At 35.9% G+C, this 16,033-nt stretch overlaps 1 protein-coding gene across 2 annotated transcripts in view; it reads right to left on the reverse strand.

The window, feature by feature from the left end:
* Nucleotides 1-16,033, reverse strand: part of PKHD1L1 (PKHD1 like 1) — a 157,581-nt gene that overhangs the window by 88,282 nt on the left and 53,266 nt on the right. For both annotated transcript variants that reach the window (XM_045453885.1, XM_045453884.1), the window contains exons 27-37: nucleotides 15,286-15,391; nucleotides 11,771-11,881; nucleotides 10,038-10,202; nucleotides 8,940-9,061; nucleotides 7,223-7,355; nucleotides 6,314-6,509; nucleotides 4,092-4,234; nucleotides 3,348-3,452; nucleotides 2,452-2,640; nucleotides 1,508-1,678; nucleotides 247-470 (exon numbers count right to left, since the gene is read on the reverse strand). In XM_045453885.1, the coding sequence (XP_045309841.1) occupies nucleotides 247-470; nucleotides 1,508-1,678; nucleotides 2,452-2,640; nucleotides 3,348-3,452; nucleotides 4,092-4,234; nucleotides 6,314-6,509; nucleotides 7,223-7,355; nucleotides 8,940-9,061; nucleotides 10,038-10,202; nucleotides 11,771-11,881; nucleotides 15,286-15,391 (1,665 nt within the window). The remainder of the gene's footprint in view (nucleotides 1-246; nucleotides 471-1,507; nucleotides 1,679-2,451; nucleotides 2,641-3,347; nucleotides 3,453-4,091; nucleotides 4,235-6,313; nucleotides 6,510-7,222; nucleotides 7,356-8,939; nucleotides 9,062-10,037; nucleotides 10,203-11,770; nucleotides 11,882-15,285; nucleotides 15,392-16,033) is intronic.

The following is a 16,033-nucleotide window of genomic DNA, read 5'->3' on the forward strand; positions in this document are numbered from 1 at the left end:
TTGGAGAGGTTGGGGATAATGTCTAAGGGTTAAGGTAAAATGTTCTAAAACTGAGTGTGGGGATGGATACACAATTCTGTGAATATACTAAAAGCTATTGAATTATGCACTTTCAATGGGTGAATTGTATGGTATATGAATTATATTGCAATAAAGCTGTTAGGAATTACGTTATGAGGTTATGGATGAAACATTTTCCTTATTATTGAGTACACAGTAGTAAAAAGGAGATCATTATATTCTTACCTTATTAGCACATGTGAGATTACTGAAGCCACATCCAGTAATTGTTATCAATTCATGTAGTGTTCCAGCAGATGGACTAATGTTGCTTATAGATGGTGAAAAACAACTTGAAAGCTCAAAGACCAATCTATCTGAATTTTTAACCCCAGTATTGTTCAGGCCACACTGGGGTTCTGTTGCTAGGCAGTCTGTCCCAGAGCTTCCCAAGTGCAAACTCACAGGTCCTTTAGATAAAAAGAACTACCCGTAAGTCATGTATAAGTATTCTAAAACAAGAACCGTTCTCAGAATGCATTACTCTTTATTTTAATGGTGGTGGCTTATATTCCATTAAAACTTTTTCTTTTCTTTTGTTTTAATGACAAGACAGGCTCAGGCAATACAAAGTTAAAATAAAGACCTGGACAAAGATGGTGCAGTAAAGAGAGAAAAGTGAATATAAAAATAATTTCCTTTTCAATGTTTCTAAAGCCAGATTCTATAGGGAAAATAAAACAATAACATCATTTCACATCTTAATATATTTTGGGGCACATACAGAGGGTCAGAACCTTATTTTTTATTTAAGTTTATTTATTTTGAGAGAGAAAGTGTGAGTGGGGGTGGGTGGCAGAGAGGCAGAGAGAGAGAGAAAAGAGAGAGAGAGGGAACCCAAGAAGACTCTGCACTGTCAGCACAGAGCCTGACATGGAGCTGGAACCACAAACTATTAGATCATGACCTGAGCCGAAATCAAGAGTTGGATGCTTAACTGACTGAGGCACTCAGGTGGCCCATTTTTTTTTATTAGAGAGAGAGAGAGAGAGAGAGAGAGCACGAGCGAGCATGATTGGGGAAGAAGGACAGAGGGAGGGAGACAAACAGAGAGAGAGAGAGAAAGAGAGAGAGAGTGAATCTCAAGCAGGCTCCATACTCAGTGTGAAACCCAATGCAGGGCTGGAGACTTTGACTCTGGGATCATGACATGAGCCAACACTCAACCAACTGAGCCATCCAGGTGCCCTCAGAGTGTCAGAACTTCTTCACACTACATCTCATTTGAGGCATACAAGGATTCTGGGAGAATGGTAGGACAACATTAACATGGGCCTCATTTTATAGAACAAATTCCAGTCTTAGAACAGTCCAGATTTATTCAAGGTCGTGTGGTTGGTCAGAGACAGAAGCAGTGTTAGACCTAGTCATCAGCCTCCTCCTCCAGAAAGGTCACATACACCCTGGGTCACTGGAGTAACAGAGTTTCCATCTTTAACCCTCTTACCTGGAGCGTATGTAGCTTCAGTGCTACCCACAAACAGGTGCAGGGGAATGTGCCTGGTTTCAGCTGGTAAAACATTAATGACTCCTTGGAGAAAAATAGAGTGAGACTCATCAACATACCCACTGCTATAATAATGGATTCCAGGTGAAGTAAATTGGTAAGAAAATGAACCTGCCATAAAATAAGATTGTATGTAATAAATACAAGCAATTAATGCATCCTCAAAAAGAAATTTCAAATGATCATTCAAACACACATGCAGATGACAGGTTTATTATTTTTCATGCACATGACATTTCAAAAGGAAGTAGTAAAAAAATGATTCACTGGTTATAAAAGAACCATCTTGTATAATGAAATTACATTCCAGGAAGACAAGAGCCAGCATTAATTTTTCTAGAAAACCACATTAAGTATGGCATAACTTACCAAATTTTAAAGAAAAACTCAACATGCAGTGAAAAATAAACAATACTTTGTGTTCATGAGAAAAAGTTCAAAGTGATTATATATATATATAAAACAAAACAGGCAGTCTAACAGTACACTTTACACTGAGTTCTTCTAGGAGAAATACTGATTTTAAGGCTGATTCCAATCGACAGAAGTTTGTTACTTGCTACTAGTTTGGTGTGATTAAAACATACTCCAGTTTTCTTTGTATTTTGCTTATCTCAATACTTTTTCAATTGGTTGGTTATTCCAGAATGAAGAAAGACATTTCTGATATCAGAAATCATCTCTGATATACAAAATACATTGCTTACATTCACTTATAATAGGTTTATAAATTTTTAATATTTTTACTATAGCAATACAATGTCAAATCATTTGTGTATTTATACATATTATTTATACAAAAGTATTTTAAATATAAACAATATCCTTTTATTATATCTAGGAAAAAGAAACATAACACAAAATTCAACAAAGTGGAAACATACCTGATGCAGATTTTTCTCTTCCATTCATAAATCCTTTGCCATCATAAATTACACTTCCAGGACTGGATACAGAGAAAACCCTGTATCCTATTCCCCTGAGAAATGGATGTGTTTGCCAATGCCATGTCACTGTGTCTCCCACAGATACATTTAAGACTGATGGTGACCAGGCATAACCTAATCCATGTACTAGGAGCAAGAATTGAGACACATTTTTAAAAGAAAAAAGGAAAAGGAGTTAAAATTCTCAATAATTATCTTTGCAAATATTGCATTTTTGTACAGCTACTAGCAAAAAACTCTTTTAGGCTAACATCCTAAATTTTTTATGTGCATAATTTAAACATGTAACAAAAATAAACAGAAATAATGGAAAGTATGATCATGAGAAGCTAAGGAAAAAAATAAGCCACTCACCTCCAAAACTGATGATCAAGAAACAGTTTGAAAAAAATCAGAAAGTCAATAACAAGTTGTTCAGAAATGTCACATGGAATATTTTTTTAAAGCTATGGTCAATTTTTTAAACATAATTTTCTCAGGCGTAGAGGCATGCGAAAATCTATATAACGTCAATTTAAATATTTATTTAGGGACCTATGACCAATAACAAACAACAGACACTCAGTAGGTTTGGGACTGCAATAAAATCGAATGGCGATTCCTCATCTTGGCAATTGTAGTCTAGCGTTTTAGACTCAAGTCTACCACTGGCTCATTCTATATGTAGCCCCCTATGTCAAAGAGATAAAGTATAGACAAATTACTGACCAATTATAGAAAGAAATAGCAATATTTATTCTCTGAATACTTTGAAGTATTAAATAAATGAAAATAAAATCAGTATCAGGGTAAAGTGCTTCCATTATTTACAATATACAAATGTTGGCTGATACCTGAATCTTCTCCACTGTTGGTAATCCTAAATGTATTTCCTGTTGAATGAAGAATACATTTTATGACATTTTCTGATGATGAAATCACACTGCAATGGAAGGACCCTAGAAAGAAAAAAGATGGGGGAAATTTTTTCTCAAATATTTTTTGTAAAATATAGAAATGAAGTATAAGTAGTAAACGGTAAAGGCACCACAAAAAGTCCACATTATGTAGCAGGATCTTTGATATTTTTCTGATAGTTATCATGTTTGTGTACTGATTATTTTTACAACAGAGACCTTAGCTTTTTAAATTTTTTTTTTCAACGTTTATTTATTTTTGGGACAGAGAGAGACAGAGCATGAACGGGGGAGGGGCAGAGAGAGAGAGGGAGACACAGAATCGGAAACAGGCTCCAGGCTCTGAGCCATCAGCCCAGAGCCCGACGCAGGGCTCGAACTCACGGACCGTGAGATCGTGACCTGGCTGAAGTCGGACGCTTAACCGACTGCGCCACCCAGGCGCCCCGACCTTAGCTTTTCAAAGTGTTTTATATGCATCATATGTAAAATATTTATTAAAATTAAAAAAGTTACTCAATTTCTCTTTACTACCTTAACCACACTTAACTTTTTATACACTAATAGAAAAATAACGTTTCCATGATTGAACAGTATTTGTGTAATAACTCAGCACCTATAAGCACATCCTTTACAGTGAGAAAAAGGGATAACGCTCTTTGGTGAGGATGAAACTCTTACCTAAGAGCACAGTGTTCTCAGTCGGTATTGTGCTGAACCCCATGCCCATAATAGTGACTTCAGTTCCACCATATAAAGAGCCTCTCTGTGGAAACATGGTGGTCACTTCCAAAATATACTGTATAGAAGCATTTAACTTATCTCTGCAAAAGAAAAATTGGTAGATGTTTCAGTGGCTTTTCCATGGCGTCCTGTTGCTAAACTCTTATTAGAATATGACTCATTTCAAAGGAGGAAGAAGTTGAATATTTAATTAGACATTACTTTTTAAAACTAGATAATATGATAATTATCATGGCTTTAATTTGGTTGGATGGTTTGTATGTATGTGTGTGTATATATAATAATAATATAATCATATAACATGTAACAACATACTATATATATAATCATAATGTATATAATAATATTTTTTCCCTAACAATGAAAATTAGTTTTCTGAAAATCCCATGGCAGAATAATTTCAGATGGAGGAACTGAAAATACTGTGAAATAAATATGGTTATGAGAACTGAGGTCACAAGAAATATATACTATCCTTTAAAATATTTTACATATTCATTACAGTAAAACATAAAGGCAGCATTCATGATCTGTAAGAGTACAGAAATGAAATTCCATACATTTAATTTAAGAAATAGGACGCCTGAGTGGCTCAATTGGTTAAGCATTGACTTTGGCTCAGGTCATGATCTCACCATTCGTGGGTTTGAGCCCTATGTCAGGCTCTGAGCTGTCAGCACAGTGCCTGCTTCATATTCTGTCTCCTCTCTCTCTGCCCCTCTCCTGCTCATGCTCTCTCTCTCTCAAAAATTAAACATATAAAAAATTTTTAAAAAAGAAATAAAAGTTGTATGCAACTAATTTGAATTTATTATTCTATATATGTTGGAAACTTGTCATGATCTCCCTTCCCACTATTTCAATGAGAGAGTTTTAAATTTGTTTTGCGTTGTTACAGACGATGTGTCTCCGAGGAGGTCATGCTGTTCTGACCTGATACATAGAAGTAGACTCCTACATCCTAGCTCTCACCATAAGTAAAATGAGTCTTTGTATTAACTTCTATTTCACTTCCTCTATGCAACTGAATTGCTATTTATTTTTTATTTTTATTTTTTTATTTGAGGAAGAGGTGGGGGGAGAGGCACAAAGGGCAAGAGAAAGAATCTTAAGCAGGTCCATGCCCAGTGCAGAGGCCAACACGGGGCTCAATCCCGCGACACTGGGATCATGACCTGAGCTGAAATCAAGAGTGGGATGCTCAACCCACTGAGCCATCCAGGTGCCCCTGGATTGGTATTTCTTAAACTGCCAGTGAAACACCCAGCTTTGTATGCGATCAATTCTATTCATTATCTCCATCACACCAAAAGCACAAACCAGCTGCCCTGTTAATCAAAGGGGGGATGTAGTTCTGGGGTTCGTTCGTGGTTGCTCTTGCTCATCTTCCTTCACCTCAAGATTCTGCTGCGATAATCTCTCCTCCTATTCTGACTTCAGCTTTACCTGCTTTTTTCTTAATTCCTAAATTTTAGTTTTCTCTTTTTCTAAGTATCTAAACCAGTACTTTCCTTAGGCCAGCACTGAAATTTTACTTCAAAATTTTAACAAACAGCTTCCAGGAAGAAAATAGTGAGAAGTTACCTACAGGAGAAAGATTCTCTCCATCCTCTCCTTCAGATGGCCAGCTCCTACCCATTTCTTGGCTTAATTGTCGCCTTCTAGAGAATGCTTTCCTGTCCCTCAGGAAAAGTCAGTGCTCTCTACTATATGCTCTTACAGACCTGTAACCTCTTATTCATAGCCTCTTTCATACTTATAATTAAGTTGTTGATGTAATGTGTTTGAAATCTGCCTCCCCAACAAAATTGTGGGTATTATTAATGGCAGAGGACATGTCCCTCTTATTCTGCACTGTGAATTCAGCACTGAACAAGAAACTAACTGCTCTGCTCGGTAAGTATTTCCAGAATGAATGAACATATGTGATATATACACAAATCTAGTTCTACAGAGAATCCTACAACATAATCTGAATTGTTCTCAAAACTAAGCACGTATTGCACTTTATATTTTCAGAATCTTTTGAAAAAGGAGATAGAGATGGGTAAAGAAAGCAACTGCAAATATTAGAAGATGAATGGCTACTTCTTTTCTTATCCCAAAGCTGTTAGCCCCATGTGTCCCACAACCCCATGAGTTTATGGTCATTACTATACCTTGTTGATGCAAAACCCCAGTTTCTGACTTCTACATAGATATCATGTTTTCCAGGAGACAATTTGGGCAAAAGACATCTAATATCTGTGAAATTCCAGTGAAAAATCTGGCAGGGTCTTCCTCCAACATACACCTCCACGTTTTGTGCGAGTTCATTGCCAAAGTTATAACCCTTAACTGTTAAATTAACTTCTCCTATTATTTTAAAAGAGAATAGAAGTTTTAGAAGAAGATTCCACTTATTATGTGGCATAAAATTTGCATATTAAGTAAATGAACTCATTTCTTATCTTTCATCAGATTTAGGAAATCCTAACGCTTGCAGAGGCAAAAGAAAAATCAGTGCAAGAATTGATATCTGCCATATGGAGATAAAATTCGTATCTAATTGTTTCACAGAGGAAAAAAAAGATGGCAAAGTACTTTCTAAAAAACTTAATATTTTTCTCCTTATCACACATGTTCAAAGTGAAATAATAAATAGACTAATAGAACTTGTGGCTGGTTTTGCTTTAAGAAAGAACTGGGTGGCCCAGTTGGTTGGTTAAGTGTCCGACTTCAGCTGAGGTCATGATCTTGCAGTTCCTGAGTTCGAGCCCTGCATTGGGCTCTTTGCTGTCAGCACAGAAGTCTTCTTTGGATCCTCTGTATCCCCCTCTCTCTACCCCACCCCCATGTGTGCTCGATTTCCCTCTCTCTCTCTCGAAAACAAATAAACAATAAAAAAAAATTGCAGGAGAAACTATACTTCAAAAACCTTTCTAGAAATAGTTTACATTTATATATGTGATGTATATGTATGTGTGATGACGTATGTATATATATCTTACAAACATGCATCTTACATATATACATATATATCTTTCATGCACATGTCAAATGACTGATCTCATTAAAATTTTCCTTACCTAGTATTGTTCGTACTTTTGGACTAAAATCAGTTATAACCGGGGTCTGCAAACAGTTATAACTATAAGCATCCTTTGCTGAGGCTTGAAATCCATTGGTAATAACTGAAATATCAACTGTACCCTCAGTTCTCTGAAATAAGAAGAAAAAAATTAGAAAATATTCAATGTTGAGATGAAGAAATCTGATGGCTAAAAACAACTAGAACCATTCAAAATAAACTGCTGAAGATGTTTTGTTTCAAAGTTGTGAATCAGAATCAATTTTCAGATATTTAGAAAGCTGTGGTGTCAAATGCAGGCTACGTGTTTTAATGTTTTAGATAAAGGTATATGATGTACTGGTTTTGAGGGAGGTTATGACCAACTTAAATGTATCTATATTACTGGATTCCTAAGGGCTCTGCAATATAGTTAAGATGCTCTGGACAAGTGACTCTTTTAAATTAATAAAGCATAAGATACTAAAAGTTTTGACATTTTGCTCTTAAAATACACTCATGTAATCTATTCCTCTTCATTGACAAATCACATTATTATATCTTTTGCTGACTTGGATTCACAATCCAAGACGAATACTTGGACCCCTAAGAAAAACGTTTGGTGTTCTCACTGATAGAGGACCTACAGATTTCCCAATTAGGAAAAACAGTTTTTCCAGCACACGGTATTTGCTTAATGCGCACTCAGCCTTTAGCTGAAACAGAAAATCTAAACAATGTTTTCACTTACCCTGTCCTCCAGGTTCTCATCATCATTCGGTCCAACACATGCTCTAATTTACTCTTCCTATAGATTTCAACTACATAATACCCCCACTTAGTCTGCTAAATTTTTTTAATGTTAATTACCGTATTCAGCATCTTTGTGCACATAATAAACAAGAGTCTTGGTTTAAACTTAAACACTATTTTTTAAGAGAAAGAACAACAATTTAGTGCTAAGATGCAATATTCCACAAGGAACTTCACATGGGGGTGTTTTTTGGTATTAGATTTATGTATTTATTTATTATCAACAAACTGAAACTTTAACACATTTAAAATATATAGTCCTTAAAAAAAACAAAAGATTTGCTTCTCTGAATTTTTTTAGACTGTTAGTGCTAAGGTTCTTTCATACTTAGATTTACCTGATCAACTCTCTTTCATCCTTCAAGCTCTGATAGGCCATCTATTTTTCTGTGAAACTCTTCTGACAGCCTCTCCTCACTCTATTTTATTTTTACTTTGTTTTACTTCTTTTTAAAAAAATTTTTTTTGACATTTATTCATTTTTGAGACACAGACAGAGTGCAAGTTGGGGAGGGCCAGAGAGATGGAGACACAGAATCTGAAGCAGGCTCCAGGCTCTGAGCTGTCAGCACAGAGCCTGACGTGGGACTTGAGCACACAAACTGTAAGCCGAAGTCGGACACTTAACGGACTGAGCCACCCAGGCGCCCCCAGTTTGTTTCTACTTCTATTATTTCAAATCGAACACACTGTTTAGTATTGGTTTCTATGTCGGTCTTTCTAAATGTTAGGTATCTAGAATGTGGATATAATACTTCCTATTTGGATCTTAGCAGAAAGATGTTGAAGAAATAATTGTGAAGGAACGTTACTATAATGCTGCAGTTCCTAAGTAAATATGTCACTTGTTTAAACTTCTTCTGAGATGTCCCTTAATTCATTAGTTTTCAGAAAAAAAAAACAACTAAAATCAGATGTCTTACTTTTGGTGTTCTGCAGGTTATCTTATTCAAATCCCCTTCAATCACATTGCAGGTTTCATTTCCAACTAACACCTTTGAATTTTCATTAAAACCAAATCCAGACAGAGTCAAAAGAGTACCACCTTCATAAGGAAATGACAACAACAATAACAGATCAACAATACCAAAAGGAAACTTTGGCAAGAATCTAACTCATCCTTCAAGAATTTTCTTATCATCCAACGGATGGGTCATCAAATAGATCACGGACTAGGCTCAGTGTGTGTAATCACTGCCACATAGTACAGCCTGAGCTCTGAAGTCCGGAACCATAAAGGAAACTAGGCTAAGTGATTTAATGAAATAACAGATTTGCAAACCAACATCTGTTTTGGGGCATTACTATCAACTGCTATTTTCTATAGTGTCTTCTTCATCCTAAAGAGAAATTATGCTGGTTTTATATGCTCAACCATTTTGTGTTCTGAAAGTGAATTAAGACTCTCAATGAAATTAAAGTCAACTAAGACTCTTACCAAATCCCAAATTTTATTATCTCTAAGTAAAAGGGAAACTCAGAAATAATCCCAACAATATAAAAATAAAATAAAGTGAAATAAAAACACAAAACACACCAAAAGGATCAAGACCAAGGCAAAAATCCCAAACTAAGGGAAATGAAGCAGGACAGGAAAAATGTGTTATTTTTTTTTCATCTTCTATGTCAGGCTTCCTTTCCCCGATTTGTTCCTGGAACTTTTTCTGGGTCAAGTAGCTCCATTGAGACTGTGGTTACAAATGGAGCAGCTGGTAAGCAGAATAATAACTAATAAATCTTATCTTGACATAATTGATGAGCTTGTTATAGAAACATGTAATAATTGATGATATTAATTCAATAACCTAAGATGTAGGTATAAGCAGTCACCCTGACTTGTGCTTCATAAGAAACAAAAGAATTAGTCAGCCATTTAATTACTGTGCTTTCCAAAAGGGGAGTCTCCTTTGTTCTATATGAGGGGGCTTTGGGTTCCTCTCCCTCCACCCTGTTCTAGAAACAGTACAACGAAATGACGGAAATGTATGCAATTTTCTTTGTTTAGAACAATTAACTATTACCTGCCAGGCTCCCAGAAGCAGGCCAGATGTGTGAGATCTGATTCTGATAAATGAAGTAGAGTACCTCACCCTCTATGTTCCGTGCTAGTCCAACATCGGCTATGGACACAGCAACTGGGAAATGTCCAGCACTGCCATTCAGAATCCGGCACTTGATCTCATTTTCTCGTGAAACAAAAGAAAAACATGATAAAACAAATGTTTTTGTAAGATAAAATTACTGAAAGTTTACATTTGCAAATATAAATAGTGGGCTTCATTTTTATATCCCAAGAAATATATCTGAGGAAAACTACTCATATACGAATGGGGCGAAAGTTTTTACAAACTACCTGATGTTATGACTCAGACACTGTTAGAAAAAGGTAGGTGAAATAATAATAAAAGCAAAGTGAACAATTTACTCCTGATTTCTACTGTGGCCCCCCAAAAGTGGGGAGGGGATTATTGTACTAGTAATTTTAAAATCCTAATCTGGAAAATCATTTATATCAATAATTCTAAAATTGTTGGCCCAATATGTGATTTATGTTAAGTAAAATATCAGGTTTCATCAAGAAAGGTGATCAAAAACTAAATGAAAATCTATCCTTCACACTTCATTTAGAACAATATATGCACATTTGTAATACAGATGCATTACTGACTTAGATCTCAATAATGCATAGAGTATCTGAATTAAAAACAAATTATATGAAAGATACATTTGCTTATATAATCCTATTAAAATTAAGGAAAACACCTAGGATTAATTATGAAAGATAATATTTAGGGAAATACACAATCATGGCTCTCACTTTTTCAAGAGTAAAAAATGTGAATAATCTTGAAATTTTATGTTAATGGATAGAGATTTTGTTGGACTCGAAGTCAGGGAGGATGACCATGTCTCTTTGCTGCATTATTAATGTGACACTGTCAAAGCATGGGTACCATCGAATACCAGAGTGGCGTCTTATATATTTTTGTGTCCCAGAGACACGCCAAAAAAAGCTTTTTTTTTTTTTTAAATTTGAGAGAGTTTGTGCACTTATGTGCATGTGAGTAGGGGAGGGTCAGAGGAAAAGAGAGAGAGAGAGAGAGAGAGAGAGAGATTGAGAGACAGAATCTTAAGCAGACTCCACGCTCAGCACAGGGCCCAACATGCGGCTCCCACGACCCTGTGTTCGTGACCTGAGCCAAAATCAAAAGTCAGACGCTCAAGTGACTTAGCCGCCCAGGCACCTCAAGAAGGAAAGCTTTTATAGAATCACTTTATGAGGGAAAAAGAACAAAAATCAACAGTTAAGGGATAAAAGACACTGTCCAACACTGAAAGAACTAGTTTGTGGTCATAACCAAAGATTAAAAAGATAATGCATTTGGGGTGCCTGGGTGTGTTGGTTAAGCGTCCAACTTCAGCTCAGGTCAGATCTTGTAGTTCCTGGGTTCGAGCCCCACATTGGGCTCTGTGCTGACAACTCAGAGACTGGAGCCTACTTCAGATTCTGCTTCGGCCTCCCTCTCTCTCTGCTCCTCCCCTGCTCACACTCTGTCTCTCTCTCAAAAATAAACAAACCTTTAAAAAAAAAAAAAAAAAAAAACCCATAATGCATTTATCCTGAGAAGTTTGCCAATTTCATGTCCCCAGAGGTACTCTACAGAAGGACTATTTTAATACTACTCTTTGACTCTATTTTCTCTTATGAGAAAAACAATTAAATGTAATAATAATAATTTTACAAAGGACCTACCATCCACAGAAAGAAGAGAGCAACCCACTGGTCCAACAGAGACCAATACAGCTGAACTGGGGGAAAATCCAGAGCCTACTATGGTTAGAATTGTGCTTTCTTCAAAGGATCCTGAAAATGATCAATTTAAATAACAATATGAAAAAGAAAAAAAACAAAGAATCTGTTGTTATGAAGTCAAATGTTTTGCAGAGACAAATAAGCCTATTTTCATCTAAAGGCTATAAACAATAAGCTGGTAAATAAGCAGGGAAAACAGACACATATTTACCAATGGTAAATTTTTTCCCATTGAATTGCTCTATATTTGTTCATATTTTAAATCTGTGTTGATAGAGATTAGCAGCAGAATATCTGTCTGAAGTATGGAATGATATAAGGAAAATTATCGTTATGACAAATTAAACAGGCATCCCTATATGATAACTTATCGTATGACAGAACTGCCATCACAAATTCATGAGAAAAAAGATGAACTGCACAATACTTGTGGTCACTTTCCACTTGTGATAAAATAAGCTTCCTCTGTCTGGGGTAATATGCATCCTCAAGTGGCTGAGATATTCCCAGGGTACACCCTCTGTCTCAGCATTTTACTCATAACTGTTTTTTCCATTCATTCTTAAGAGTGTCCAACTATAGATGCTGGAGAGGATGTGGAGAAACGGGAACCCTCTTGCACTGTTGGTGGGAATGCAAACTGGTACAGCCGCTCTGGAAAACAGTGTGGAGGTTCCTCAAAAAACTAAAAATAGACCGACCCTATGACTGTTAGGAATTTACCCAAGGAATACAGGAGTGCTGATGCATAGGGGCACTTGTACCCCAATGTTTATAGCAGCACTCTCAACAATAGCCAAATTATGGAAAGAGCCTAAATGTCCATCAACCGATGAATGGATAAAGAAATTGTGGTTTATATACACAATGGAGTACTGCATGGCAATGAGAAAGAATGAAATATGGCCCTTTGTAGCAACGTGGATGGAACTGGAGACTGTTATGCTAAGTGAAATAAGCTATACAGAGAAAGACAGATACCATATGTTTTCACTCTTATGTGGATCCTGAGAAATTTAACAGAAACTCATGGGGGAGGGGAAGGAAAAAGAAAAAGAGGTTAGAGTGGGAGAGAGCCAAAGCATAAGAGACTCCTAAAAACTGAGAACAAACTGAGGGTTGATGGGGGGTGGGGGGACGGGGGGTGGGTGATGGGTATTGAAGAGGGCATCTTTTGGGATGAGCACTGGGTGTTGTATGGAAACCAATTTGACAATAAACTTCACATATTATAAAAAAAAGTGTGTCCAGATTTGGGCAATAAGTGGTATAGTCACCCTACTTATATAACATCACATACAAGATGGATTCCACATGGATTTTAATAGCTAAGAATGAAAAATGTCAACCTCTTGAATTTTAGAAGAAAACATAATCAAACATCTTAACTTTAATGTACAGATGGTTTTCTTAAATAACATTAAAAAGTCATGGTTAACCATAAAGGAAAAGATAAATAAACTGGAATAAATCAGTGATTTGACTGTTCCCATAAACAAGATACTAAAACAACATGCAGGTGACATACTGGGAGAAGATGTGCTAGAGGATCAGTAAACATAATATAAAATACACAGCTACAAGTCAGTAGAAAAAAGACAATCTGATAAATAAAGGATGTTAACAAGCAATTTGCAGAAGAAATACTCTAAATGTCCAAGAACCAATAAGAAGATGCTTACATGCATTATTCATCAGCGAAAAGACAAATTAAAACAATGATGAGATAATTTCTTTCACCCATCAGATTGACCAGAATTAGGAGGCTGATAATCTAAGTATTGACATCGATGTGAGGAATACAGTGCTCTCACATATGCTGGAGGTACAGGCATGTTGGAGAGAAATTTGGCCATCTAATAAGCTGAATACACACATACTCAATTATTATCCAGCAATTCTATCTCTGGGCATGTACCCTAAATAAGCTCTAGCATGTACACCTTAGGAGATTTGTACAACAAAGCTCAATGCAATTATATGTAAAAACAAAAGTTTGTAAACAATCTAGATGTCCATCAACAGAGACAAAAATAAGCTGGTATATTCATGAAGTATTTTTAAATGACAAATTAGCTATGCATAAAAACATATATATATTTCTCAAAAGGAATGCTGAATGACAAAAGTCAGATGCAAATAATATTTACAGCATAATTTCTCTGATGTTTACATTTTAACATCTCTTTCACAAGCTTAAAAACACTAAAATTACCTTATGTGTGTGTGTTCTTTACAAAAGGTATTAACAACGGCATGGAAGAATACACACAAAATTAATTATTGTGACTGCCTCTGGGGAGATCTTTAGGAACTAGAACCAGAGATTGTGTTTCAAGAGGACTTTAGCTGTTCCTATAAAATTTTCTTTCTTAAATTGATAATTGGAAGTAAATATGACAAACTGTTAACTGCATTAATTTTCAGTGAAGAGAAGATAGGTGTTTTTTACAGCATTATTTATACTTATCTTTTCATTATTTTAAAATTTATCAAAATATGGCAAAAAAGCAATTTAGATTGTTAATTATTTTGAGTAAGAAACAGTTTTTTTCAGGAAGTACATATAAAAGTGGAAATTCATTATAAGATACAAGGATAGATGTAAAAATATAAATATCAAGGGACCACAACCAAATTAAAGTTCATCAAATTTTTACATTTGATAGTTTTGATCCCATGTAACATGGATTATCCCAAAGTAATATCATTACTGTAAAGAAGTCTGAAGAACATATTCTTTCAACACAAAGATGAGTTATTTTTTAAATTTTCTTTCTTTTTTTTTTTTTTTGGTGATATATAATTAGCAGATGAATTTTCCTACTAGCTACCAAGATTAAATCTGTGATTATACCATCTGAGTTTAGCATTCTGACTGAAAAGAAAAGCCACTCCTTACAATCTTTAGCCCCTGCTGTTTACTTTCGTGCTGGGGAGTTCAGACACAAAGAATAATCACGTTTTTAAAGTAATTACATAATATGAAGATATGGTACAATGTGTCATCTAAGACTGAGTTCTTGGCAATGCGTTTTCCTCTAATTCTCAAGTCTAGGACCTAATTTTCTTTTACTCAACAGCAGCTGTCTCATTACCAGCTTTTTAGTACTAAATCTCCTAAAAGTGGTCTCATCTGACGAAACATTCCTGTTAATACCCTAGCAAGCAGAATTTCACAAAAATGCCTCGTCAGAGTGAAATTTTAGAGACCCGACTCTAACGTGGTGAAACTAGAGAAGTAGACTGGCGAGTCCAACTTCAAGTGTGATTTGTTTTTCAAAAGTAAGTAATTAATGCTCTTTCCACAGCTTTCTGATAGATTTTTTTAAAACTATGTAGCAATGTCTGCATGCCTGAGGTGGTGAAACCAGTATGTTTAAAAATCATTATTAGTTTACACTTTTGCTACTCGTCTTCCACACTCTACTCCAAGTTAAAAAGCGGGAGATTACCTTGAGATGGGTTTATGGCCCGGACTACTGGAGTCGCCATGAAATCCCACGTAAACCCACAGTCACCTGAACACTTAGCTGGACCTCCGTTGACATAGACTTCAACCTTCAAATAATGAAACACAGAAACAGAGAACGGGTAGCACAGCTATGGAGAATATACATAAGATTTAAACAAATGATGGGGTTTTGTTTGTTTGCTTGTTTGTTTTCAAAAATTAGTCTATTTATACTCTCTGCTTTGACCATTCATTCAGCAAATGTGCCTCGTATGCAAAGGCACAGTTCTAAGTGTTAAAATGCATTAAGACAACATTAAACACAACATCCCTGCTGTCACTCAATTTATATTCTAGTGGGGGGGGGGGGGGAGACAGAGAGTCGCACTATAAATTTTTTTTAAGTAAATGCAAGGTGCCTGGGTGGCTAAGTCAGTTAAGTGTCTGACTTTTGATTTCAGCTCAGGTCATGATCTACTGGTTTGTGCAATGGAGCCCCCACATTGGGCTCTGCGCTGACAGCACAGAGCCTGCCTAGGATTCTCTCTCCCTCTTTCTCTGCCCCTCCTGTGCTTGTGCACACATACATGTGCTTTCCCTTCTCAGTCTCTCTCTCTCTCTCTCTCAAAATAAATAAATAAGCATAAAGAAAAAGAAGTAAGTGCATATTATGCCCTAGCAGTGATAAGTGCTATGAAGGACAATAAAGGATGCTCTTGTGAAAGTCACCTACATTCATTACATATTAA

Source organism: Leopardus geoffroyi, chromosome C3, assembly GCF_018350155.1.
Source record: "Leopardus geoffroyi isolate Oge1 chromosome C3, O.geoffroyi_Oge1_pat1.0, whole genome shotgun sequence".
NCBI lineage: Eukaryota > Metazoa > Chordata > Mammalia > Carnivora > Felidae > Leopardus > Leopardus geoffroyi.